Below are 26,966 nucleotides of genomic sequence, written 5' to 3'. Positions count from 1 at the left end.
ATTCAAAAATCAATATAAAACCAATGCCTTGTTTTTGTTTTGGCAGTCATTGGTAATGTTCCATGCCATGTAATATTTTTCCTTTGGAAAGTTAAACATATTAATTTGCCTGTAAGACTGGACACTGGGGATAAACCCTGCAGCTGCAGCTCTCAGCCTGATGTCTCCTGCCTCCTGCTGCTCCAGCCGCAGCCTGAGCGGAGCTACCCAGGGCCGCTCAGTCACATGATGCAACTACGCTGGCAAGCGAGCTAACATGCTAGCTTCGGTTGTCAAAGCCGCTGTCAACAGCCAAGAACGGACGGAGTAGCCTACCCTCACTCACAAGTAGTCTCAAACTCGTCTGGCAAGTGAATCCCTTTTGCGTTTTGTCCCGTTTGTTGTTCCCAAAATGTGAAGTTAGCAAAACTAAGTTGAACTTGTTAAAAGGGAGTTGCCATCGCGTGCGGAGGTGTTAGCCGAACGATATTGGCCTTGTTTAGATTGACTTCGAAGCTCAGCTCACCTAATTTAACATCCCGTTGTTTTTAATTAGCAATGTCTGAAGGCTAACGAGTTTTCGCTCGGTCCATTAAAATATGTTAACGTTAGCTAGTATTTACAAGCTGCTTTTGTGGCTAGCTAAGTAGCTGTGTTTGTTTTCCTGCCAGTTCACTGACAGTAAGGCTAGTAAAGTAACTTACTGAGCTAATGTTAGCAGCAACTCTAAACAACCACGACAGAACAGTGTCAACACGAAACGTGTCAAATGTGTTTGAAGCTGCGACTTGTTTTTCAGGTATTTAGCATCATAACACTCTAACGAAACAACGCTGATGGTGCTGAGGTAAAGTGTTTGTTGACAGCCAACGAGCTAGCCCCCGAGGCTAATTGCATTTGAGCTAACTAATTTAGCTTGACAAAGGATGCCAGGCTGTGACTGCTGGTCTTGCATCTCGCTAAATGAGTCTCGTTGTAATGTCTAAAAGGGTTTAACTGAAAGCATCTTAAACATCTCTGGCCCAAACACACAGGTGGTTTCACTTTTTCCGCCTCTGTGTGGCTGTGTACAGACTTGACATCTGTTGCACCTGCTATCAGATGTCTTTTTCACCGTTTCTCTTAATTCACTGACCTCACATAATTCCCAGCACGGCTCCACCCAATGTCAACCTGAGCACTTGTCTCTGGTGTGAAGAAGTGAAAACATCTGGGTGGGTCTGCAAGGGCCACTATCACTGACTGTACTTCTTCTTCCATCAGTGTGATGGTGGGAACGTTGATCCATTTTGCACTGACTCTTTGCTTTCACATTTAAGTTCTTGCTGAGTGTGGCAGTCTGATTTAGCTTCACCGGAGGGAGTTACATCCGTTGGTACCCTGAGATTTTGAGAAGGGAACAGTTCCCACCCGGTCATGCTGACTGTTTTTATGTCTGGTACACTGACTTGGAGACATTCATGAACACTGCTTTGTCATAATCACTCTGCAAGCCACCAGCGTGGTCACTGACACTGACTGGGACACTTCTGCAAATGTTTTAGGCTTCGTTGAAGTCCTCAGCGCAGTGTTGCTTATAGGACTGCAGCTAAGGTCATGAAGAGAATCTGCTAATTGTTTCTGATTGATCACTTCATTGTTTGGTCTATAACATGTCAAAAGATTGTGAAAAATGGGAACTATAATTTCTTTCCGTTAAAATGGTTTATTTTGTTTAGAGATAGGTGATATGCCTGAAATTGGAAAATCTATATTATCGGCTATTCATTGGTGTTTGTTGGATTTATAGCTGATGCAAAGAGCTGATCATATCAAGCCAAACTCCTTTAGTTGATTTAACCAGTGCAACATCTACACACTTGGTAGTTAGCCATCTGCGGACCATAGAGAAAAAGAATAAGAAAAGGGAGTTTCAAACAAGAAATCTTATTAGAGCTCTGGACGATTAAATCATCCATTTCTGCTCACTACCTCTGAGCCCATCATACCCTCAGTTGTGCGCAAACTAAAGGGTATGAACTTATTTTTAAAATACAAAAAGGTGAAATTATCGGTTATCTTATCCGTATCAGCCACGACAAGCAGGAAATTATTGGTTTTCTGTATCAGCGCAAAATTTGTCCAGTTAGCGAACATAGAAGACAAAGAAAACCAGCAAATAATGTCATATGAGGAGCTGCAACCAAAACATTTTTAGTTTTCCTCTCTTGAAGATGACCAAATGAGTAATTAATAATATCTAAATCATTTGTGATTGATTTGCTCTTGATGGACTAATTGGTCGAGCACTGGTTGCTAAATCATCTCAATTCAGTTGTTCTATTTACACTTCTTGTCTTATAACAAGTCATCATCAAGATATTGTCCTGGAATCACAAATGCAGTTAAATTATACAGTTGTTTTATCAGTGATTTGTGTAAGATAAGAACCACCCCTGTCTTTTAAGTCAGACGCTAAGGCGACGATATTAAATGTGTTATAATTAATTGTAGAAAATAACAATGACTTATCCGTTTTAAGCATAACCACGTTGCTTTATTCAGTGCCTTTCTATTGATTTTGTTGGTGTTTTCATTTAATTTGCAGCAGTCTATGAAAACATGCACATGGACAAAGGTGGCTAGCTGATAAGATGCAGGGGACATTGGACTTGAACAGAGAGATCGGGGCGGAGATGACATGAGTTCACCGGCTGAGCAGAAAGGTTTTACAACCCAAGAATGTGAATTCACCCAATAAAAGTTGATACCTTTTGATTACTACACCTATTGTGTGCGAGAACAGGTGTCGGATCTTGTATAACACAAGTCAGACAAGCTTTGACTTCTGATCCGCAGTGCTGACATGGAGTTTGACATATTGATTTGTTGTTACTCAATATGTGAGTGTTGAGGTTGGTCTTTTTCTTTCAGTTAAATGATAGACACATTCAAGCTCGATGTAAGAGGTGAATGTTGATTTCATACGCTGTGTGACATTTTTGTGACAGTGGTTAGAGCCCTAATAGATTGGGATCTCAGGCAGTGGACGACAATACTGGTTATATTTTGAAAGAAGTGGATAAAAGATGAGATCATCTACAGGTGTCTGGATGGTATGAGGCTATTAAAGTAAAATCGGCTGCTTCAAAACTCCAAGAGGAAAAGGCTGGAACACCACAGCCCTGTGGGGATTTAAGAGTCATGCACATGACCAATAGTAACCTCTTGTGTTCCCTCATTCACCCCCCCTCCTCCTCCCTCCCTCTGTCTCTCTATCTGTTTTCCCTCCTGTCTCCCATTGGGCATTGTAGAAAGGGACTTCTTTCCTACTCACTCGCTTCAAGATATTGAGTCACTTAACTTCCGCCCAGTGAGCCACAGGGGTTTTGGCATCCTCAAGACTCCTCAGGCAAGAAAGTCATCCATCAGCGCAGGAACATCGACAGACTGTGGTTGTGGACTCACATGAGCGAGATGGATAGGCGATAAATAAGACATCAACTTCAGAGGTAAGGTCAGTCCGATACTACGCCTGGCACAGACTCGCAGTGGCTGTTAAGTTTGAGTCAAGGGGGGCTTTGTATTAAAATGTTTTTGTTTTCATTTAGGCATCGCTCGATGTTATTTAGAGCAAAATGCTTTGTAATCAGTGGAAACACTGAAGTAGTTTGAGGCTCTTACTGAAAAAATCCCATTAGACTTGCATTCTTTCTTTAGCAAATGCACAACTATGCCTCTTGATGCCGACCTGGATATTCTAAAGGCAAACATTAGTCATACTTTGCCTCACTTTAGAGTTATAATAGCCGACATTAGGTGAGTACAGTCACAGCTGGAAAAAAAAAAAGTCACCCAGGCGCCTTTATGCCAACAAGTGTAGCCTTCATTATTACCTCCTGTGTGAAAGCTTTTAACTTGGACTGCTGCAACAATAACCACTTTCCAGGTTAACTGTTGTTCAGAAGCTTATCAGTGGAAAATTACTTCCTTCACCGCTATTGTGGCTCTTTCATGTCTTCTGTTTTATGACGGTTTTCCCCTTTATTTCTAGGGAAGATAATCTGACTTAAGTTATCTAATTTGCGTAATCACAGTTCATCCATTCCCTTTTTTTTGTTGTGTTGTGTCACATTGGATCGTTTTTGTTCTTAAACTAGCAGTGTTGACTCTCAGGGCCTGACATTTAGTTTTTTAAATGACTACCAGGTCAGCACCTGCTATCAGCTTTTTGATTGACATAGTTGATAGAGTAGTTGGCCAGAATTGCAGCAGTGTTGGGTAATTATATCCTATAGTTTAGTGAGGAAAAAGTGACATCACAAGTGGTTACATAATGCGACTTTGTTTACACACATGCAGAGAGAGAGACACAAACAGGTACTCAAAATGAATGGGGCTCTTGGCAAGCTGTCCAACTTTACTGATTGCAATAGACAAATATTAGCAAAACCAAATTTTGATCGTGCATTTGCAATGTACTTTATTTAGGACAACTGATTTCTAGTCTGTCAGATTTTAGCAATTTTTCTCCGTAGATGCAGAAAACAAGGTAAGTCTGGAGCTCTCAGGTCTTCAATCTGAAGAGTTTAGCAAAAGAAATGGAAGATTTCCCTTCTGTCTGTCATGTCTGTCTGTTCTTATTCTAAATAATGTTTTTCACACTTGGCAACATAAGCTGCTATCTTTTAAGCATACAAAATACAAAAGGCAGGTGCAGCAAAAGCTCTGTGACACAGTCTTAACATAATTTGAAAGTTTTGAGTGAATCTCCAATAAAATCAAGGAGCTCAATGCGACAGCAAGCTCACCTAGTCTATGTTCCAAATCAACGAGCAGAGCTGCCTTATGGTAAAAATGCAGGATTCTTTTGCATAAATGTGAATAAGTACGTTGATTTGTGAGATATTAATGCTGACTTGTGTTGTAAAGTGCTCTGAGGGATTTCACATTTTCAAAAGTTTAACCTGATTTAATTCACTTTCATTCTACAGAACTCGACATTCCCGTGTAGTTGTTAATTCAACCTGAATTCATATCAATGAATGTAAACTGATAATTGATGAAATAGTTAGAATTGGTCATTTAATGGGTGAGAAAGTACATCTTTGTATCATATCAGCTAATAATAATAAACGTCTTTTTACGTTATCATTTTTATTTGTCACACAAATGACAGAAAGCCTACATTTTTTAAACTGGGCTTTTCTTCTTGCACGCTGGCTAAGAATAGCCGAAAATCATGCATGTGTGTGTCTGCTGAATCAGTTTCCTGAAATGCGTCCGAGTGTGACACATGACAAACTTTCATTTCTGCTTTCACAGTCAGTTGGCTTTCCTGCTCACGCATTTTGTTATAGACAGGATCTGAGTCGACTCCGCTTGTCATATTTTAGATCTTTCTAAGAAGCACATTGTGCCGTGTAGATCATAAATGCCTGCCATTGATGTAACTCAACCACATCCCTGTTTTGAATCCACAGCCTACATTGAGTTACTATAAGCAGTCTACCACAGTGACGGCTACTTTCAACAAAAGGGGAATTTTTGGTTTTTGCTTGAGGGATTTGTTTTGGTTATACTTTGGTTCCGACTAAAACAAAGTTAGTGAAGTTGCTGTCATAATTGAGTAAGATTTGTGTTTTTATTGCACAGGTACACGTTGATTTCGTTATGACAAGCTGCTGTGCAGAAGATGTCCACGCTGTCTATGACTGATATCCCAGATGTTGGTCATGGTAAGAGGAACCATTTCTGTATCAGTGCACTCTGTGAGTCAAACTGGACAGGGATCCGTTCTCTCAGTCTTTGTTTTGCTTCATGTTTGGCCAGAATCTTCTCCTTGTATGCTGAGTATTCAGCCTGGTCTGTTTAAGCTGTTTATTACTTTGTCCACCTCAAAGGAACATGTTTGTGTACTGAACATGCGCTCTAAAATGTATCCTTACAAAAGAGTGTCAGAGCAGAAATATAGTATACATTTGACAAAAGTAGTCACACTGTCACAAGGTGTATGGTGGTGGTTTTGAATGTCTTTGCGTCTCCTCCCTCAGATGAGAGTAAGGTGTTTGACGGGGCCTCTGAGCTGCAGCTGGACTGCATGGTTGAGGAAAACAGTGGAAGCACCACAATGAAGCACGGCGGCCTGCTGTCGCTGGCTGACCTCTCCCACCCAGATGACTTCCCCGTCCCCCCTCACAACGGCCCTTCACTGACTGATATGAGCAGCCCTCTGGCGATAGAGCCAAGTGACATTAAGCTGGATCCAGCTGCAGGTGACACATCTGCCAGCACAGGTGAGAGAGAAGTACTTACTTTTAAATGGCTGACGTACAGAAGTTTGATGCCTCTCTCCAGAACTGACATTAACCTTGAATCCTTGAATAAATGGCACACAGCCTTTTTTGATGGAGTGCCAGATTGCTTGTCTGGAAGATCAATGTGCAGTTTCTGTAAATGTTGCTGCTTTAGTCAACATTAGTCATCGTCTGGGGAAAATAAGGCATCACTGTGTGCATCTCCATTCTGAAAGAATCGTAGCAGACGTGGCTAAATTCCAGCTTCCTTTTATGATGTTTTACTTAATTGTGGTCAAGATTAACGCTGCACAATTAATCAAAGTCAAAATGGCAGCATGGCCAAGTGCATTATCTAAAGCACAAGAGGCTGAAATTTGATCAAGCTAAAATGTGTGAGAGATGTCCTGGCCTACAAATCTTGTAAAAAAACATGTTTGTTTGGTACAAACCCAAACAAATGTCACATCATCATGATTTTAATAGTTTTTTCAGTGAAAATAACAACAAAAATTATCATTCCCAATTATCTGGAATCATATCGCAATATGCTTTAATATGATAGTGGTTTGTCTCTGGTGTGTGTTTCTTCTGCGTCTGTGTGGGTAATTCGACTTGTGTGACAACTTTCACAGACTAGCCTAACCAGTATTTTTTCTGCTAATGTCGTCCTAATCACAGACATGTCTTGACATTATTATGCTACAGTTGTTGACATACTTATTTTAGCTTAAATGTTTCTTTAAATCTCTATCTTAATTGCAGAATCAGCCTTTCAACTTCATTTTAATAGTTGCACACTGAGGTAGACACTAGTTTGTAAGCTACACCTGTACAGCCTAATGCAGCTACATTTTTTTTAATATAACTGATATTGTACCTTGTGTATATTAATGAGAGTGAAGAAAATATTGCAAAACTTATATGCAGTCTACTACTAGTTAGAGCCTTGAACAGTTGAATTAACATAATTGACATCAAAATTAAAGTTTTGGTTTGAATTGGATCAGCTTGTACAAGTGTATCTAATAATCTAGTAGTTCAGTGTATTTACTCTGTTGTGTCCTTATTCTCAGTTGCTTAAAGGTTGATGAAGTAATGTGTATTTGATTTGATTTATCTTTTACAGTGAGCATTTTTTCCATTGAAAAGATGTTTAAAAAATGTCTATGGAGACCTGTGAAAAGACATTCAAAACTGGTTCAAAAGTGAAAGTTTTTTCACAGACTAATTGAGATGTTAAATCTTAAAGTTTAGACCGTACTTTACATGACATTGTTGCCTCTGTGAAGCACTTTGTGATGTCTCTACTCTCGAAAAATCCAAAATCCAAGGGACCCTTGGCTCCAAAATCACGATAGACTATTATTTGTACATTGTAGAGGATGAAAATGCACATCCTGCAATAACCTAGTGTGAATATCATTCCAGGGTAGGAGTCAGGAATCAAACCATCGATGGATGGTTAATTGATGGATGGTCCCTCTAGCTGCGGAATGCGTTAAAATTACACCTTCGTGTAGACCAGGGGTCAGCAACCTGTACGATTAAAAGAGCCATTTTTGCCCCCGTCCCTCGCCAAAAAAATATGTCTGGAGCCGCAAAACATATTTGTGTCTTATAATGAAGGTAACACGGCCTAGAAAGTCTAAATTAGCCTGTCAAGATTATTAATCAGCCTCAATGAGCATTCATTTATAATTCCACATGATGTGGCATCTCTTCAGTGGGCTACTTATGCTTACAGTATAAGGTACTTGAACTTTGCATTTCCATTTCAATGATGCCATGTTTTGGTGCATTTATGAAATAAAAGAACTAACCTACAATAAATAGAAATAGAGTAGCAATACAGAACTATATATGCAGACCTACTTAAGTCCTCCCTGTGTTTGTGAAAATATACAAAATAAAAAGTAGCCTCATTTGATAATAAATAAAACACATAGTGGCAGGCAGTAAAAGTAAAAAAAAACACAGGACAGTTTAAATTTATTTTAGTCCATTTCAGTGTGAGTTAATCCTTCTTTTTATCCTCTGCCACATACAGCAATCAACCCTCGGGCTCGAGCATAAAACACAATGTGTTAACTCAGGATCATTCAATTAATCACAACTTGATAGAACAGATACAATTCTGTGTGTAGGCTACGCATTTTTACTTTAGGAGAATGCAAGAATCACTGTCGGCCTAAAGCAGTGATGATGATAAAAAATATATATATATATATATTATTCATTTTCATGTAAAATCTCAAAGCCACAGAGAGCCACTGCAGTGGGGCAAAAGAGCCGCATGTGGCTCCAGAGCCGCAGGTTGCAGACCCCTGGTGTAGACATTTAGTCCACCAGAGCTTGGAGAAATACCTCAACACGAATCAGTAGTGTCTCTCTTTGAACCTACAACTGAACAAATAATCAAAATAACACAAATTTGTGTTTTGTGACACATTGATTTTGTAACTGCGTTTTAGCTGGTTGAAAAGAGGGCGAAAGACATTCAGACTGAATATCACCCGGTTTTTAACTAGAAGTCAACAGCTGGTGCTCTCTGGGTTTAATTTATAAATTAAATGTTTTTCTTTGAATATGCAGATCTGGACCTGCAAGAAAGGCATATGTCAGGATGTTGCTGACTCAGGGAATTTGCATTGTATATCCTACATTATGTGCTGGCGTATTTTGCATATAGAGCCATCTCTGACCTAGAAGTACTCATCTTTTCCTCATGCTAATGAGGGTAGACAAGCAGACATGGCCTGGCCTCCAGCTCACATCTAATAACCCTCTGTATACAGATTACTGCCTCTGATTTCCCTTCACTGAAATTGTTGAAAGTGCTTAATTTGATTTATTTCCTCTCTTTTGTGTATAGATGGTCAGCCAGTGAAAAGAAAGAAGGGTCCTGCTCCGAAGATGCTTGGCAATGAGGTGTGCAGTGTATGCGGTGACAAGGCCTCTGGTTTCCATTACAATGTGTTGAGCTGTGAGGGCTGCAAGGGCTTCTTTCGACGCAGCGTCATTAAAAGTGCCCAGTACTCCTGCAAGAACAACGGCCGCTGCGAGATGGACATGTACATGCGCCGCAAGTGCCAGCAGTGCCGCCTGCGCAAGTGTCGGGAGGCGGGCATGTTGGAGCAGTGTGAGTGTCAGCATGCCAGATGAATCAGAGATGGAGAAAATTTAGATTCCACTGCAGTTTGGCTTATGGGGTTGTAGCTGTGGGAGAAAATCACGAGTATAAAATGTAACATTAAGTGTTAGTCAAGATGTGCATCCCTCTTTGACCTGCAGGTGTGCTCTCCGAGGAACAAATCCGACTGAAGAAGATGAAGAAGCAGCACGAGGAGGAGACGGCCCGCTCGTCCACAGTGGTCACCCCCACCCCTCCTCTCGAAGCAGCCGCACTGGATCCACAGCAGCAGGAGATGATTGAGAAGCTGGTGGCCATGCAGAAGCAATGCAACAAGAGGTCGTTCCTTGACCGGCCAAAAGTCACAGTAAGTGAACATCTGTAGATTTGGGTTTAGATTTTGTTTAGACCAGTTAAGGGCCTCTCATGTGATTTTATTGCCAAAGTCAGTAGGCCTACTTAAAACGGCCAAAGAAACTAAGCATTAATATCTTCAAACTGTTTGTTGTTTGTGGTAGTGACAATTAATTTGGACAATAAAAAAAGCTTTACTGAACAGAATAAATAACAGGGGCTACATTCAGAGTAGATATTCAGTGTGGGTGGCCAGTATTCTTGCAGGACATGGCAGCTGTATCAAAAAATAGCTGCTGTAGAGACAAAATATCATGACTGTGCTGAGGTGTGGAGGTACATTGAGAGTCACAAACATCTGTTGTCAATGTCTGGTCGAAGACTTGATTTGAGCATCTCTGCTTTCCAGGTTCAACTTAGCATATGTTGTGTCTGTTGCTTTGCTGTTTTGAAAACCCATCAGGGGATGTTTATTCTTTGTTAACCAGTTCATACATTTGTGTGTGCGTCCAACAGCCGTGGCCACAGAGTCAGGACTTACAGAATCGAGAAGTGCGTCAGCAGCGCTTCGCCCACTTCACTGAGCTCGCAATCATGTCGGTCCAGGAGATTGTGGATTTTGCTAAGCAGCTTCCTGGTTTCTTGGAGCTCACAAGGGAGGACCAGATTGCTCTACTGAAGACATCTACCATTGAGGTTCGTCATGATTTATTGAAGTATTGTTTCTTGTTCCTGTAGCTTTAGATTTAAAATGTTTGCTTAGCTCTCAATGCAGGTACTGCAACTGTACATAACTTACTTGAGATCAGCATTTACTTGATTATGTCACAAGTAAACTAAATACACAATTGACTCTTTGAAAAATATGGCAGTAAGGTCATAATTTTTTGCAGTTTTAGCAGACAAGACATTAGACGGAGAGTAGACATTCTCTAATTGCTAGTGGCAAAAACTTTGAATATCTCTGCGTATCAGTTAGTCTTAGTTTGGCAGCATGTTGATATTACACTTAACAAGATGTGTTTTTCCTCCTCAGATCATGCTGCTCGAGACATCTCGGCGGTACAACCCTGCTATTGATAGCATCACGTTTCTGAAGGATTTCAGCTATAATAAGGAGGATTTCGCCAAAGCAGGTAGATTTGCTAATTACTTCCTGTCAAATTTTAATGGAAGATATAAACATTATTAGGTATAATATAAGATGATTGCATGTGTTCCACCTGTCTTGCGTGCTTTTTAAAAAAGGTATGAGCAGATTTTTTAAGTGTTAATACTTTTTTTTCTCAACCATCATGCCTTAATTATTGCAACAACTAGACAGTCACCATAAGATATGAACTACGATATATTAATATCACAAATGCTGTGTGTAGTTGTCACAAATGGGTATATTTGATATGTAATCTATAAAGAAAAAGAAACATTTGATGCTCTTGCTTTATTGTTTCCGATAATAATACTCCTGCTAAGGAAGCCCTAAAGCACACAATGTATTATTGCACCACATTTCTTCTTTAAAGTGACTAAACGCTTCCTTGTCTCTCTCTCTACTCTCACCTCCTCAGGGCTTCAGTTCGAGTTCATTAATCCCATCTTTGAGTTCTCAAAAGGAATGAACGACCTGCATCTAGACGAGGCTGAATACGCCCTGCTCATCGCCATCAACATCTTTTCTGCAGGTCAGAATCATAAACTACACAACCTGCAGTGAATCCTAAGTATGCAGGGCTCAAAGTGAAAGTATATTTAGAGCTGAAGCCGCCACTCTCCATTATTTCTAATAATCTGTAATAAAAGAGATTAACAGGTGTCTTTTTTTGTTTGGTAAACCCTGTTTAGATCGGCCGAATGTGCAGGATCATGATCTGGTGGAGCGGCTGCAGCAGCCCTATGTGGACGCACTGCGCTCTTACATCATGATAAAGAGACCAAATGTAAGTGCTCAGTGGTAACCTCTTTGACCGGCAGTATGTCAGCATGACCCGGCTATAGTCATCACAACAAGCACATTGGGTCAGGGCTGAGGTTAGAATGGTTAAAACAACAGTAACAGAAAGTGAATGAGAAAGACATTTGCGGAAACTGTTAAACTGTTTTACTGTTTTGTGTTTTAAAAATGTGTTTCAATGGTTTCCTCAGGATCACTTGATGTTTCCCCGTATGCTGATGAAGCTGGTGAGCCTTCGTACACTAAGTAGCGTCCACTCGGAGCAGGTTTTTGCACTTCGCCTCCAGGACAAGAAGCTTCCCCCGCTGCTATCTGAAATCTGGGACGTCAATGAGTGACTGCAGACCTGATGTGGCCGTGTGAAGACTGAGACAGACATTGCATTGAGCAGGAACACTGACTCCTTTCTGCCCATCTGGTCAGGGATTGGTTATAGTGTTTTTTGTTTTTTTTTCTGGTGGGAGGAGAGCGTCATTGCCCTTTGCTCTCAAAAAGACTGCTAAATGGTTTTGTGTTCATAAGGAGCAACATGAACACCTAGTTTTCTCTGAGCGATTTTGTCGTTTTTCTTTTTGTGTAGATGCTGACATGATTGTGGCGATGTTAAATACCAGCATCAGGCTCTTTAGCCAGTTATCTCTGATATAATATTTGTTGAAGTTATGTTGATCTCTAGTGCAGTTCTGTACTCATCCTCTAAGAATTATAATGCAAAATTTCTGAGCAGGTCTTAGCTGTGGCTATCTCAAACATCAGGATTACAGCTGCTCGTTCAGTTGAAATAGTGATTTTTGCAGTTGTGCAATAGGTGGAAAAGGATAAGCATGAGCAGACCGATATCTGCTGTTCACTTTATTGATGTTCGGGTAAAACAGTAGGCCATCTGGCTGGTGTTGTGCATAGCGATATGGCAACAAATAGTTTGTGTTCCTTTTGGCGTAAGTGCAGAAATCAAAAGGTTGGTGTAGTCGCTCAGGTAAAGTAATGTGAAGTAGACCTCTGGGAACTGGAGGCTTCTTTAATTTCTATTAGATTAGTTTTCTTCCAAGTGCATAAGGGACCCTTTTGGTCATTTATAGATGCCCATTAACTTTCATGTAAATTGTATATTTATTTTCACAAGAAAACTGTATAGAGTGCACCGATGGAACGTATCCACAATATTGTACAATCACATACTAGCGCACAAGAAGGTAAACCTCACTGCAGGTGACTGGCAGACTGCGCCCTCATTTACAGGAAATGGTGATGCGACTAAATCTATTTCTTTCTTTTTGTTTTTTCACACAGAGCACTGGTACCTTGAAATAGGTGGTACTAATGTGTCCTCAAATTCCATGTAAAGATTAAATGTTGTTTAACAAAGAAAGTCAAACCATCATCTCTGTGAGCCTCCTTTCAAATGCATAATATCCCACTCTGACAAAGTTGTATTCTTAAATCAAAAACGAAACGATTGCTTCTATTAACACCTTACTCGTCTTTATGTTCATGTGAGATTTATTAATTTCATTACAAGGCAGTACAGTTATTTTCATATTTTGATTCTGTTTATTAACACAAGCTTTTAGAGGTGAGAGAAATGTACAAGCAACATGCGTGTAGTTTGAACAGGATGTAGAGAATTTCACAGGCTTTTATTTTTGATAATATACTGTATGAATGATACTGAGGAAAAGGTGTACAGCTGAATATTCACTGGAAAATGAGCTCAATCTAAAGGTCTACCTGTTTTCTCGAGTGTCTTCCTCGAAGGGGCACTCGACACTAACGGCTTTAACTGGTCAAATTCTGGAAATCCTTGCTAAAAACTGTACCAAAATCTTTATTAACAGGGAGCAGAGAACAGGAAATGAGTAGAAACAAAAAGTTATTCATTATGATGAAAAGTAGACTTTTTAGATGTTTATATTTATGCTGTGTTTTCCATGCATTTTCCTGTGCAGTGTAAACTTGAAATGCGTAATGGATGATAAAGGAATGTCAGTGCAAATTCAGAATTGTGAAGTTTATTCTCTCTTCATACTCAAGAGGGCTGAAAACTTGACAACATGTCTTTGAAGCTTGTTTTTGAAATGATGGTAAATTAAGTGCCAGTTAAAATCAGGCATTATAAATGATTGTAATTGTTTTTCTCCACCCTCAGCTACAATTTCTTAATGGCTTTTAATTAATAAAATTGTATTTAACAGCTAATATGTTACATGACTCTTGACATAAGCACAGAAATACAAATGCGTTCGACTCTGAGGTGTCCTCAATTATCATAACAAGCAGGACGAGTTTTGTTTGATCCATATAAGATAATCTTATGATGAATCTTATCTTATGTGTTTTGATCCTTTGGTTTTCAGTGTCAGACTTGTCTTTTTTTTACTCTTCATCCACCACCATGTCTGTATTGCATAATGTTTTTGTTTAAATTAATGACCTGCTATGGATCCCAGATGTTAAAACCATGTTTTTTGAAAACAGGCCTTTCTTCACAGCAGACATTTGACTTGTCACAGTAGGAAAAGCACAGGTGTTAATGATATTATTAAAAAAACAAAAGAATGGCTCTATTCTATCCAAGTATTCCAGTAAGCCATGTGGACGGTTAGCCACCATGCAAAGTAGCAGGACGCTAAAGCAGCCATTACTTTTATCATTGACACATGTGCTCCTCCTATTGTGACATGTTAAAATGTCTTCCATGACAAAGAGTTATTGTTTTACATCCCTGCTGATTCGACAGGACTGGAGCATGTGTCTTTGAGACCCAGGCTTAATCTTAAGGATAAATTCACCCGATGAAAATTCATTATCAACTCAATGCTGATGGAAACTTGGGTGAAGTTTCATAGTTCAAAAAACCTTTCTTGAGCTTCACAGCAAAACAACGTTGCAGTATTCTAAACAACTGAAGTAGATGGGGACTTGTGTTAAAACGTAAAACAATCTACTGAAGGAAAAGAAAATGGCTTCATACAGCTCATCTGGCGTAATCCACGTTTCCAGAAGCACTGAAATCCCTAATTGATTTGAAAAGACGTTGTCTACACCCTTTTTGGTCAAAAATTTGCGCTGTAGCTGCAAACACTAACTTGTGTCCCAGATGAAGTGGGTGCATGAGTTTAATTACACATGGAGGGTGTAAATCAAGGCTTTTTAAATCAATCTGGGATCTCGGGGCTTTTGGAGACTTGGAATTATGCTGGACGAGCTGCTGGGAGCCATTTTATGTGTTTTTTTTTTTCAGTTTTCTACTGTTAGTTTCAAACAAGTCGACTTCAATTGTAATGAAGAATGCTGCAACGCTGTTTTGCTGTGAAGCTCCAGAAATGTTTGGTTGACTTCAAAACTTTACCCAACTTTCCATATTCATGATGGTCAGTAGATAATGACTGAATCTTCATTTTTGGTGAACTTACCCTTTAACAAATTAAGCAAAAAAACACTAATTACAAAAACTTAATAAGCATAAAAACATGTATTGGTGAGTTCACTGCATAGGTTGTATTTGCTATTTAATTATGACATAAATCATGGTGGTGACTAATCTGAGCCATAGATTGACTTCTTCTGGGTGCTCTAGCTGGGTTAACACTGGTTGATTTTAAAGACTGACCTCTTGCAACAGAAGATGAAAGACTGTAAATGGAGCTCCACCTATTGGTTGGTTGAATGAATACAAACAAGAGGATGTTTTCCTTCCACCTTCTTTATTGTATTAACACTGGTACAGTATGTTCTTGAGCCTGCAAGATCATCACTGAAACAATAGGAACCACAGTGTTATTCTTCCTCTCCCCCAACAGTTGCTCAAAAAAACACCTGACCTGGCTCCAGTTATGCAATTGTTTCTGCTACTGAAAGCAAGTGTGGTGCAGTTATACGAGACAACATGAAGAGTTTTAAGTTTCATTCCCATTAATTAAATGTCAAACTTGTTAGCAGTTAACTTAATTACACTTACAGAGTAAGAAAGAAGATCCAGAGGTACACATGAAGGCAGAAGTCAATGGTGCCCTGGTATTTCCTGATCACGTTTTGTATAAAAACCTTTTTGCCTTCCCTGTCAAAATTTGATTTACTTTTTCATTGATGCTCTAAAATGGAAACATGTTTTTGCTATTGATTTTCTTACATCCTTCTTGTTTTTGACAAACTAATCAATATTAAAAGAAGCAGATTAAAGTGGAAGTGTGCAGCATTTTTAAACCGTACCAGTGATTGGTTGAAGTTGACTGTCTTTTGGGTCCCTTTGCAATGTAATGTGAGGTTTGCTTTTGGATTTTAGTTTGCTGCTTTTATGCTATTTCTAGCGAAACACTAACTATTCAGTTTATAGTAGCCTCTGTGATACTAGGGTGAATTTTCCACCATAACCCCAATTTGTAATGGTGTGCTGAACTCTGATCACATGTGCAAAAGCATCAGTTGTTGACTCTTACAGTAAATCTTTTTTTTGCGACTGTACATTCTGTGTTTATGTTGTAGGTATCAAGTTTAAATGTATTGTATATACTGTATTTGTCATCTGAGCTCATGTAATTCCTGTCTTCAAAGGATGGCACTGTAAACATTATTGATATATAGAAATGCAAACCTATTTTAATACTGTAACTCCTGAAGACCTTCTGTTTTGTATGTACAGTATATATTAAAGCTACGCTGTAGTGCTGATACGTTTGGAATCAAAGTCACTTGTTTGTTTTTTTGTGTTGATGTTCAGGGACTCGAACCTAACGAATTGAAAAGCAGATAAGACGTTGGTGATTGTCTACATGTACTCAGATTTATCTCATATTTTAAATGGGACACCTTCCCGACTTGGTTTATTTGCTGGAAAGTGAAACATTACTATTACTGACTTAGGTCACTTTGGTTATTTTGGCTGTCAAACTGTATATATTGTTACTGTAAATATATATGATGAGTTTAAGGTGCCATTTGACGATATCCTCAGCGTTCACAGAGGAAGATATCTGAATCATGTGGCATACAACTACAAAACCAAATAGCAGTGAATCAGTATGAAAAGGTGATGATAGTTATAGATAAAATACAAAAGCATCAGGATCGTATTAAAAGTATAGGCCTATAACTGGTACATTTTACAACATATATACCAAAACACTTAATTTTGTGAGTGCTGGGTTAGGGCATTCAAATTTGTATCATATGCTAAAACATACTACATATTTATGATAGGAATTTTTAACTATAATGACGAGGATCGAGGGCCTGAATCAACTGGAAATATATACTGTCTTAAAAAGGTACTCAATCATATGACATTAACACAATCATGATGGACAGCTTTTTTTAAGTATACAAATTGATGCAGTAGAGCCAGAGAGATACCCACCTCCTTGTCAAATCCTGGCACCTACGTTACCCACAATGCAACTTGTCCACTGACGGTTCTGTCAGAGATTCAGGTGCGTTACGCTAGCAGCAGCTGATGTGGGGTCGAGCTGCTGGCCGCAAGCAGAGGTGAGGAGAAGCTACAGTGGTTATATAAACTCACTACAAGCTTGTAGTCTTCAGTCCTCACCACACTGACTCAAGTGACATCACTCAAGGCAGTTTAACAGATTTCATAAAATACTGTAGATATTTATATTAAACTGGATGGTATGTCAATCTGGAAGAAGAAAGGCAGATTTGTTATATGTGCTGTTTGGATGACATAGAAAATGTATTTCATTTTGTTTTCTACTGTCCTTTTAATGAAGAGCTGCGCAGAATTTTGTTTATTAACATGAAAACAATTATTGACTTTCTACATTTGGACGATGCACAAAGATTAAGCTGGCTGTTTACATATGAAACATTTAGAGTAGCCGCTTACCTGGAGAAAGCGTGGGAGATTAAAAAGAAGCTCTTTATCAAGATTAACTGTGGATTTATAAAAAAAATCTTTTCAGAGTACAATTCATTTGAAATTTGTGAATTCATGTTTGTTGTTTTTCTGTTCTTTCTTTGTGAATGTACAATGGTGTAAATATATTGGTATAAATATTTTTGTCAGTGAGTAATGGTGTAAATATTTTTGAAGTTTTGTTTCTTATTCATATTGTTTATATTGTTCTTACTGCTTTTTCACTTATATTTTTTTAATTAAATGTATTATTACTGTTTTAACTGATGCTCTCTACTTTTGCTATCCCCTTTGCTGCTATAATAATGCAAATGTCCCTGTTGTGGGAGTAATAAAGGATTATCATATGGTATATCTTAAATATGTGTTAGTATCTTGCAGCCAGCACTTTCAGTACATTTTATTGTCATAAATCGTGGTTGATAATTGCACAGTTTGGGGGTGGAGGGTGGCTATCACATCATACTCCTGGTCCCCAAAAAGGCTTTGGCCGGCCCTGCTAGGGAATAAAACACGTCAAATACTGCAAAATATTCAGACAGATGACTGAATGAAGAACTACTACCACCACAGAAACATATGTTAGTTCCTGTGGGGAGCATGAAGTGGTTTTCTTCGGTCTTGTTAGTCGCTTCCGTCTGGTCGGGCTGTGAGTATGCGGAACTCCCTGCAGATGATGATGATGAAGAGGATGTTGTGAAGGCAGGTTGTAACTGACCGAGCCACCCGTTCATCGAGCAGAGAGGCGGACACACACCTCGCATCATTTCCTATGCTGCGGAGCTGTCAGACAGGGAAGCGAGCCTTTCTAGCCGTGGTTCTCGTCTAATGTTTCCAGTGATAACCCGTTATATTAAAGAAAGAAGGCTGAATTCAGACAAACACCGCTGTCTCGCTCCCTCAGTGACCGAAGAAGGCACCCACCACCCAGGCCGTCATCAGCAGCTGGCTTCGCTGCGGACGTTAGCGGCTAATCGGCTAATGTAAGCAGGTATGGATGTTCTTACTCAACACCTGTGCCATTTAAACCCCTCAACAACATTCATGGCGTTTGTTTTGAACTGTTTTCTCATGTCGCCACCGCCCGTTAAATGTGACAGGTTAGCATGTGTGATCCATATCGGTGAAGCTACTGTTAGCAGCTAACCAGGCAGCTAGCTAGCTAGCTAATCCATCAGTGACGTAGGAAACCATAAAGCTAGCAGAGTGGAGGTGAGATGATGCATTTTGAGGTGAACATGTAGGACAAGTCGAGGCCTGACAGCTCGTTAGAAATATAAATAAAGGATAACACAGCCACAAGAGTCACGACTAGCTCTATATGAGCTAACAGGAGGCGTTGGCATCGCCTTATATTTGTTATAACGCTCCTATCCTATTGTTACCCCCCCATGTCATTAACTGTCACCCTAATCTCCACAGTTAGCTTGTTAGGTAGTAAAACTCCCAGTGCACCTCGTCACTACCGTCAGCTCATATTGGATTTGTACTGTGTAAATGACAGCCATTCCGTTTAAGTCATGTGTCATTGTAAACCCACCGCTCATCACGCCTATAGCATCGTTGTGCAGTTGTATTATCTTATACAATGTCAACCCGGCTTCCGACGAAAACACGACTGATGAGATGAGGCAGTTAATTTAATAGTAAGTGGATTGAACGACCATGACATTGGGGTGAGTAATAGACAGGTGGAATAGTATAGAGTGAATGAGTCATATCATCCTGGTGCTAAATGTTTTATTAGCTGTGATATCTATACGTAACATTTCATTCAGTATACATCTTAATGTAATGTCAGGCAAAAATCAGGTCAAATACATGAGAAAGCTCTGTCTAAAATAGGGCTGGGCAGTTTATCAATAATATATCCTGTTCAGACAACTTTATTAATCCCACCTGGGGCAATTTGCTTGCCTTGCACACATACTCCAGTAAAACATGCTGTAAGATGTAGACACAAAGATAGATGAGTAATAGATAAGATAAAAAATAAAAATACAATAAAGTAAAATGTGTTAAGGAGTTCAGTGGAAAAAAACAGTGTGTAATAAATAGAAAATGTTAATAAATAGTTTGGTCATCAATTAATAAAATAAAAATAAAAACATCCCCAACATCCCTCTCATGTTATCATGATATGAGACAATATATTATCTTACATGTTGGATATCATGTTGTTTTTTCCTGATTTTAAAGGCTGCATTACAGTAAAGTAATGTTGCTTTGTTGAACTCACCGGATTGTTGTACTTGTTCTAATACTTGCCTTTACAAACTTAGTCATTATATTCACATTACTGCTGATTATTTATCAAAAAAATCATAGTCCAATAGCCATCACTGTAATATTGTATCGTTATATCAATATTGATGTATTTGCTTTGGTTGTATTACAGAAAAAAATGGCACGATATTGATTGTATGGAATTTTGAGGACATTATTTTGGGGGTTTTAAATAAATTACTGGGGATTGTGACAAATGTTTGTGAATGGAATACAAAATGTGTGTACCAGTGTATCAAAACTAGTACTAGTATTAATACTAATATCATGATATTTGATTTTGTTGACCAGTCCTAGCATTCATGAAATGTTTTCGAGATCATTTTTCACAATGCTATTTTAAGGCCATATCACCCAGCCCTAGTCTCAAAATAGAAGGAAAATATAAGCAGCTATAGATGTTAGGGGCTAGCTTCATATTTATGACTCAAGATAAAATCAGCTTCATTGATCTTGAAGTAAAATTCGATGTGGATATCGAAGCCTAAACGAAAACAGGCCAATAAAACAGTTTCATAGCTGTGGGTCAGGATCACGTATGGTTTATATGCAGATGGAGTCAGGGGATGATATGTGATTTATTCCTCAATAAAAACAAGGTATGCGTGTCATCATTGTTTTTTAATACACATCGAGCTGAGCTGCCTGTTACTCAAGAAAAAGTGAACGCTTGCCATGCTCATATATTTGATGTGGCATCTTATGTGATGACACATGACCCAAATGCAGCCTAGCACCAAATACAACTGTTAATACACAAGTGAAAAGTGAACCTATAGGATTAAATACATGTTAACACATAGATATGTTTCCTGTTAATGTGAAAATATATGTATGTGTTAATTTGCATGTCAGCAGAGAAGAGATCACTGCAAGTGCTTCGTTTTTCTGAAGTTTGGGACTGAAAATTGGGGTCATAGGCTGGCAAGGTCGAAAGAAACCTGCCGTCTATTTGGATAGAAACGAAAATATAAATACAGAAGATAGATTCAAGATGTTTATTGACACTCTGTTTGTACAAGTACTCGTGTAAAATTCTTTGATAGTACTGATATAGCATAGTATTGTACTTTATCAGTGGTGGCCTGGAGAGTTCAGGGCCATCATTTTGTGCTCACCAGTTTAATTGACAGGGGACCAAAATAGTTCTTGTACCATTGGTTCAGTAATAAAAGATTGTAATTATAAAGTGAGATTGCAGTGATCAATACAGTCTCATCTACACTACATCCCTCTCTTGTGTGTGTCCATCGCTTGTTACTGCTTTTCGTTGTGACTGGCGAGAAATGCTGTCCATGTTGGAGGCCTGTGAATCATATCTATCTCCTCTCTGTGCTTATATAACCAGTGAGTGCTGCCTGCAGACCACTCTGACCACATTCATCTGTTGTGTTAACCTACATCATTATCTTGCCTTTGAAGATCACACAGTGTTGTGGTGATCCTATTTTATCTTTTTTTGTAGAGGGACAAAACAAGGTTCAATACCGAGCTCACTCATTACGTACAATCAGTGAAGTGCCGTAGTGCTTCCGTTGTCATCTAAAAATAATGCTGTGGTTCTGTAACTTTGTGCTGGATGAGTCTGCCTCCAGCTCTGCTTTCAGCTCTGCTGCTTCATGAAATAGCCATTTTGGCTTTGCACCAGGAAGCGTTCATGTTGCCAGACCTGCACGTTGATTCATTGTCCTGATGGGGTTGTAAGATAAATAGGGTTAGATCTGTATTCTGCATAGGCCTAGCCCACACTGTTGGAATATATTTAGCTGTAAGATTTATTTCCTTTTCTGTATTTAGCCACTGCTGTGACTGTGAGGAATGTTTACATTGTCTCAACTCTCTAACATGCTTAGAGTTTGGTCTGGAAAAAACATAATTTGAATATTTTTGCAGATATTGTGATTGCGATATGATATATCAGGAATTACAGTTTTTCAGTTTCACAAAAAATGAATGTTAAACAAATATGATTTCTAACATCAGGGGAACAAGATTTGTCGGGCAGGGCATCTTGGCAGGACTACAGTATATTATAATGCAGTTTTTCACACATTTTACCTTCTTGTGATTTGGATATTGCGCTTGGCCATGTTGCGATTCGGGTAATAGTTCAATTAATTGTGCAGCCCTCCTCAGATTTGTGCTGTGTGTAGAAATAGCTAGAAATTTACAAAGAACTAGCTTTGAAAAAGGAGTGTCTGTATTTTTACCAGTCTCTCAGAGCAGATATACTTATTAATATAAGGTGACAGTTAACTTTGGTCTTTCTGTTCATCCACATGCGAAAGCAAGTCGGAGATTGTCAGAATTGCAGTGTTTCGGAATAACAAAATATGATGGCTGTTGACATAAGCTGACTCAACAAGAGATGTCTCAGCCCACTCTGTAGTGCTGTTTGAACCGTGTCTTCTTATAGCATTGCACACATCAAATACTTTAGCACTGGAAAGATTCAACCAATGTACTCTTTATGTTAACCCTGTCAAGTATGAACCAGCTTGATTTATTCCCAAAGATGAAAAAGATGATTTTAAAAGTGTTTTGTAACTAAAGTGGCTATGTTTTCATACTAATATGTCAGTAATAATGGTGTAAGCATTCTTCATTTCGGATCTGTTTGGTAGTTAAGTAAGAGTTTGTCCATTTTGTTCCATCAAGAAGCCCCTCTGTGAATGGCTCCTCTGCTCATATTTGGAGCTATTAGACATAATTAGACCCATAATGCATTGCAAGCCTTCTGTGATAAAGTCACCCATAACATCCACTGGATACAGCTGCGTCACACGCAAGGATGTTTAATCACACACTGACTGTGCTGTGGATGCCCACTCATGACTTGTATGCAGCCTGTCTGACTTGTTTGTGTGCCTGCCTGGTCTGTTCTTGCCCGACAAGAAGCATGAAATTCACTTGTGAAATGTCATAATTTATTTGTAGTTGACATTCATTAATATCTAATCATGCATTTCACATGTTAATGATAAGATATTGATTGTAATGCTTTTAGTTTTCATATAGTCTTTTTGCAACAATATAGATTAAAACAAAAAAGGTAGTTTGATGACTTCATGGAGTAGCATGGGATCATGGGAGTTGTTGTCTTCATTGTTAAACAACTACTATTGCTGACATGTATGTGACGTGACAGAAATATTCACAGATGATTTAATGTATTTATTTACATTACGTTTGGTCACATTCACCCACTTCCCTCATCACTCTCTGTGGCATCATCTGGTGTTTTTCTGGAAGTTTTGCGACAGTCAACCAAATGAAACGCACCGGTACCTTAAATAAAGTATGGATTTCTCTTGAACATTGTTGGAAGCATTTGGGATAATGTAAGTACACAGCTCAACAAAATACATAACAAAGTTCTTTTTGGTTTTTGGACATTTTAATGCAATTTTATATGTTGTGTTATCAGCTAAAGCTATATCTACATACATACATACATAGATATAGATAGATAGATATAGATACACACACACACACACACACACACACACACACACACACATATATATATCTGAAATATGTCCAGGTGACATTGACAATGTTGTGGAACTGTTACGAGTACATTTTTTGTACAAATTCATGAATGCCATTGTTAACAATTATTTGTTAACAATGGCTGTTGACAGTTTTATGTCAAAATAATTCTGAACTCATTAATCTTTCTTTTATTGGGCTGTAGTTTTAGCCAATTGAATAAATTCACAAATAAGTGGATACGATTGAGCTTTAAGCCACTGCAGACCTCTGTCTGATATTAAGAGTTGATGTTCTTTTTTACTCAGCCTGTATCTTGCTTGTAAGTGATAGAGGTCCAATCATTTTAAACCAGTGCCACATCTAGTCCTTTCCCCTTAGGTTACTCACAATGTTTTTAACTGGAATGAATCAATGATATGTAGTATATATGAACCACTGGCTAAATTATTGGCCCATTAGCTTATCAGTACGAGGATAATGGCCTTTAAGAGACAGCGAAAAAATGCTCTGGGTAAAGTGTTTGTGTTTCAGGGTGGAGTTTCTGCATGTGCCATTGTTGCTGTAAGAGTAAAGGCTGTTTCGCTGTGTTAGAAGTCGATCCCGTCACTGCACATTGTGTACTTTTCACTACATATATGTATGGCAGTTGCTAATGTAGGCTCGTCCCCTTGTCAGATATGTTTTTTAACACCTTGGGGGTTTTTTTCATTGTCCTTGCTTCACTGTGATTGATATTTACAGTATAATGTATGAAGTGTTATATAATTCAATTCAGCAGTCTAAAGCATCAGCAGTTAGGAGTTTTTTCTTTTGTCCCTCAAAATGAAACCGTTCCTTTATAGAGCCGCCATTTTGTAAAAACGTTTCACAATCATGCTGAGGAGAAATCTGCTGTGGAGGAGACACAGTTACCAAGTTCTGCTCTGACTGAAGTCTTCACTTCAGCCACAAGCTGTTCATTATGCTCTATCCATGCTGTTTATGTACTGTATCGCTGTAAATGTAAAACACAATGGTTAATCACAGTAGCTAACGAAAATACTGTGTAATTTACATCCATGTCTGAGTGAGATTCTGACCTCTGACCTCCTTTTGTGGGGGAGAGGCAATTCCATGGGATATAAGTACTTTATCACATAATTGCAGCTAATAGAAACACATGAAACATCTGTGAATGTGAAAACAACAACTGTTTCTGCAAATAGTTCGAGGCAAAAGTGTCAAGAATTGAGCCTAACATAATCCCTATCGTCTCCTGGTTTATTTGATTGTTTTTTAAATTGAGTGTCTCATGCATTCTCATCTTACCTTTTACAAGAGTACATCCAGAACACTGCTTCTATGAGATGATAAAGCAGCAGCGGTATTGTTGTTGCAGCTCTGTGTGACTTAAGCATAGCCTGCTCACTTGCGATAAGCTGCAGAAATATTGTTCTTAATGCTGTAATGTTGTCAAGTTTTGGCAGTTTATGTAAGACATTTTCACCCTGCTGTTTAAATTCCATAGTTTGAGGATTACAGCACGTTGAGAAGGTGCTTGACTGGAGCTGTAAGTTGCTCCATGGTGGGGGATAGCCATCTGTAGAGGTTGCTGGTTGAGTTTGCTGCAGTTACCTGTAAATCACAGGGCTGGAGGGGGCATAGTACAAGCTGTGAAGGGTGCTTATTCCACCAAGGCTCCTAAGCTGCTTAGTATATCAGCAAGCCTCTCCTGAAAACTCTTTATCCTCCAACAAAAACAACCAGCTGACATAACCGTCATAACAGAACAATCAACGCCAAAACACTTACTTTGCTTTTATCGCCTTTGTATTATTTAGAATAAAATGTATACACAGTTTTACACTGGAGATGATGATGCAAGCTTGTCATGTCTGTCATCTTTTGTGCTCCTCCAGCTTTGTCTTGTTGTCTGCTGGAAAATGGCAATATGTAACTTCAGCATGACATAATTGTTGTCTTTAATTTATTGCAGAGTAAACCAATTCTGTTTGATAGCAAGAAAACATCTCAGAGCCAGATTTTTTCGCAAATACTGGACTGTCAGACAAAAAGGGACAATGCTGAGTTTTAGATGTGAAAAAAAGTTTCTTCATTGGCAGTAGCCTCAATTAACCAAAATGCAATGCAACTACATTTACATCTGTCATATATCTGCTTCTTTAATGGATTATCTGCTGAGTGTTTGAACAGCACATTATTGTTCTCTGTCTACTCATGTTTTCTTAACTAAAAAATCTCCTTTAGACTTCATGCCGCTCCTAACTTACCTGTATGTGAAGCACCAACTGTCATGTGGGTTTGAAAGGCTCCTTATGACAAGTAGTTAATACTGAAGTAATAGATGAGATATGTACAGGGAAAGTGGAGACTACTGCAAACGTGAGCAGACTGCACAACTTCTTTATAGTCCTTGACATTTAGAAAAGGTCAAAGACTATAAATCATGATTATTTGACACATATTTAATTTTGCAACTCTGAAAAACAGTGTCGCTGGTTGGTATTGTGCAGTGGCAGTGAACTAGATTTTTCCTTAATGCTCCCTCATAGTTTTAAATTGGTTTACGCTTTAGCATTTATTTAATTGTGCCTATAGGAAAACATGACTTAAACGACTATTTTTCTGTCTTTTTCTTGTGTTACAGGTTTGACTCATTTATTCGAACCATCACAATGATAATCGAGGAGCTTTGTTTCAACTTCATACCTGAACTTTCACAGTTGTGATGAAAGGACAGCACTGACTCAAGAGGGAACATAAATCCTGGATGCCGTGACATACAGGACGTGGCCAATCCAAGATGGAGAAAAAGAAACCGTGCCCTCGCCTTCTCGACTACCTGGTGGTTGTCGGAGCAAGGTGAGATCTTAATCTGACTTTGAGAAGTAGAAGGAATATCTCAGTCAACATAGTCATAAGGGTGGCTGTAAATATTATATAATTTTAGTGATGCTAATTGAGGAAGGCAATCAAGCATCCATAGGACATGCTGAGGAAGTCTGATCCATGAGGCACCACCGTAAATCGGACTTGACTCTGACCCATTAAGGCTTGGACACAGGACCTCTGGGGTCGTTCCTCAGTGTTTGACACCAGATCCTTTGAGTCCTGTGGGTCGTGAGGTGTGGTCTACATCCCTGCCCACATGATGTAGCATTCAAAATGAAGCAAAGAAGCACATTGTTTCAAGCACAGCAGCTACAGGGGAAAAGGATGATTCACATGAACACAGTGAAAGTAGAACCGTCCAGTCTGCCACTGCTTTTTAGCCAGTCAGTATCTCTACTGGAGCATTTAGGTATGTAATATTTACCCTTCAGGGCAGTTTTAGAGTTGTAGGGTGTTATTTGTTTCCTCCTCCTGACCCGATTATGTGAACGGTTCTTGGATTCTTGACTAAATATAGTATAGATACAGATTTGCTTCTGTAACCTTCAGGGTGGGTCAGGGCTTTGTTAGTCATTGTGCTGCACTGTCAAGAGTTTAAAGACTTTATTCCTCCTTTATTAAACGCTCCTCATCAGTTAAAAACCATTTCAAATTGAATCAAAACTGTTTATTCTGAAGATACATCAGATATGAATTGTAAAATGCACAGAGCTGTTAAATCACATGATTGAT

The 26,966-nt window shown here is 38.9% G+C and overlaps 2 protein-coding genes across 6 annotated transcripts in view; both read left to right on the top strand.

The window, feature by feature from the left end:
- Window positions 1–189: 189 nt before the first annotated feature.
- On the top strand, window positions 190–13,888 carry nr1h3 (nuclear receptor subfamily 1, group H, member 3). The gene is made up of 11 exons (XM_073464748.1): window positions 190–346; window positions 3,273–3,470; window positions 5,614–5,696; window positions 6,012–6,254; window positions 9,130–9,396; window positions 9,549–9,754; window positions 10,258–10,437; window positions 10,778–10,877; window positions 11,310–11,423; window positions 11,584–11,678; window positions 11,884–13,888. The coding sequence occupies exons 3-11, from the start codon at window positions 5,654–5,656 to the stop codon at window positions 12,028–12,030; spliced, it is 1,395 nt and encodes a 464-aa protein (XP_073320849.1). The 5' UTR covers window positions 190–346; window positions 3,273–3,470; window positions 5,614–5,653; the 3' UTR covers window positions 12,031–13,888.
- Window positions 13,889–18,295: 4,407 nt separating this feature from the next.
- Window positions 18,296–26,966, top strand: part of madd (MAP-kinase activating death domain) — a 58,418-nt gene continuing 49,747 nt past the window's right edge. For 4 of the 5 annotated variants that reach the window (XM_073464932.1, XM_073464929.1, XM_073464934.1 and 1 more), the window contains exons 1-2: window positions 18,296–18,552; window positions 25,990–26,204. In XM_073464932.1, coding sequence (XP_073321033.1) covers window positions 26,146–26,204 — 59 coding nt within the window. In that variant the 5' untranslated portion in view covers window positions 18,296–18,552; window positions 25,990–26,145. The remainder of the gene's footprint in view (window positions 18,553–25,989; window positions 26,205–26,966) is intronic. The other variant, XM_073464931.1, reaches the window with a different exon arrangement.

Source organism: Pagrus major, chromosome 4, assembly GCF_040436345.1.
Source record: "Pagrus major chromosome 4, Pma_NU_1.0".
NCBI classification, from domain to species: domain Eukaryota; kingdom Metazoa; phylum Chordata; class Actinopteri; order Spariformes; family Sparidae; genus Pagrus; species Pagrus major.
Note: the sequence above shows the minus strand (reverse complement) of the source record. Positions and strands in the feature narration are given on the sequence as shown.

Coding starts and splice junctions, on each gene's coding strand:
- nr1h3 (XM_073464748.1), top strand. CDS start 5,654: ATGTCCACGCTGTCTATGACTGATATCCCAGATGTTGGTCATG. Junction 10,438..10,777: donor TGAAGACATCTACCATTGAG/GTTCGTCATGAT, acceptor TTTCCTCCTCAG/ATCATGCTGCTCGAGACATC. Junction 11,679..11,883: donor TCATGATAAAGAGACCAAAT/GTAAGTGCTCAG, acceptor TGGTTTCCTCAG/GATCACTTGATGTTTCCCCG.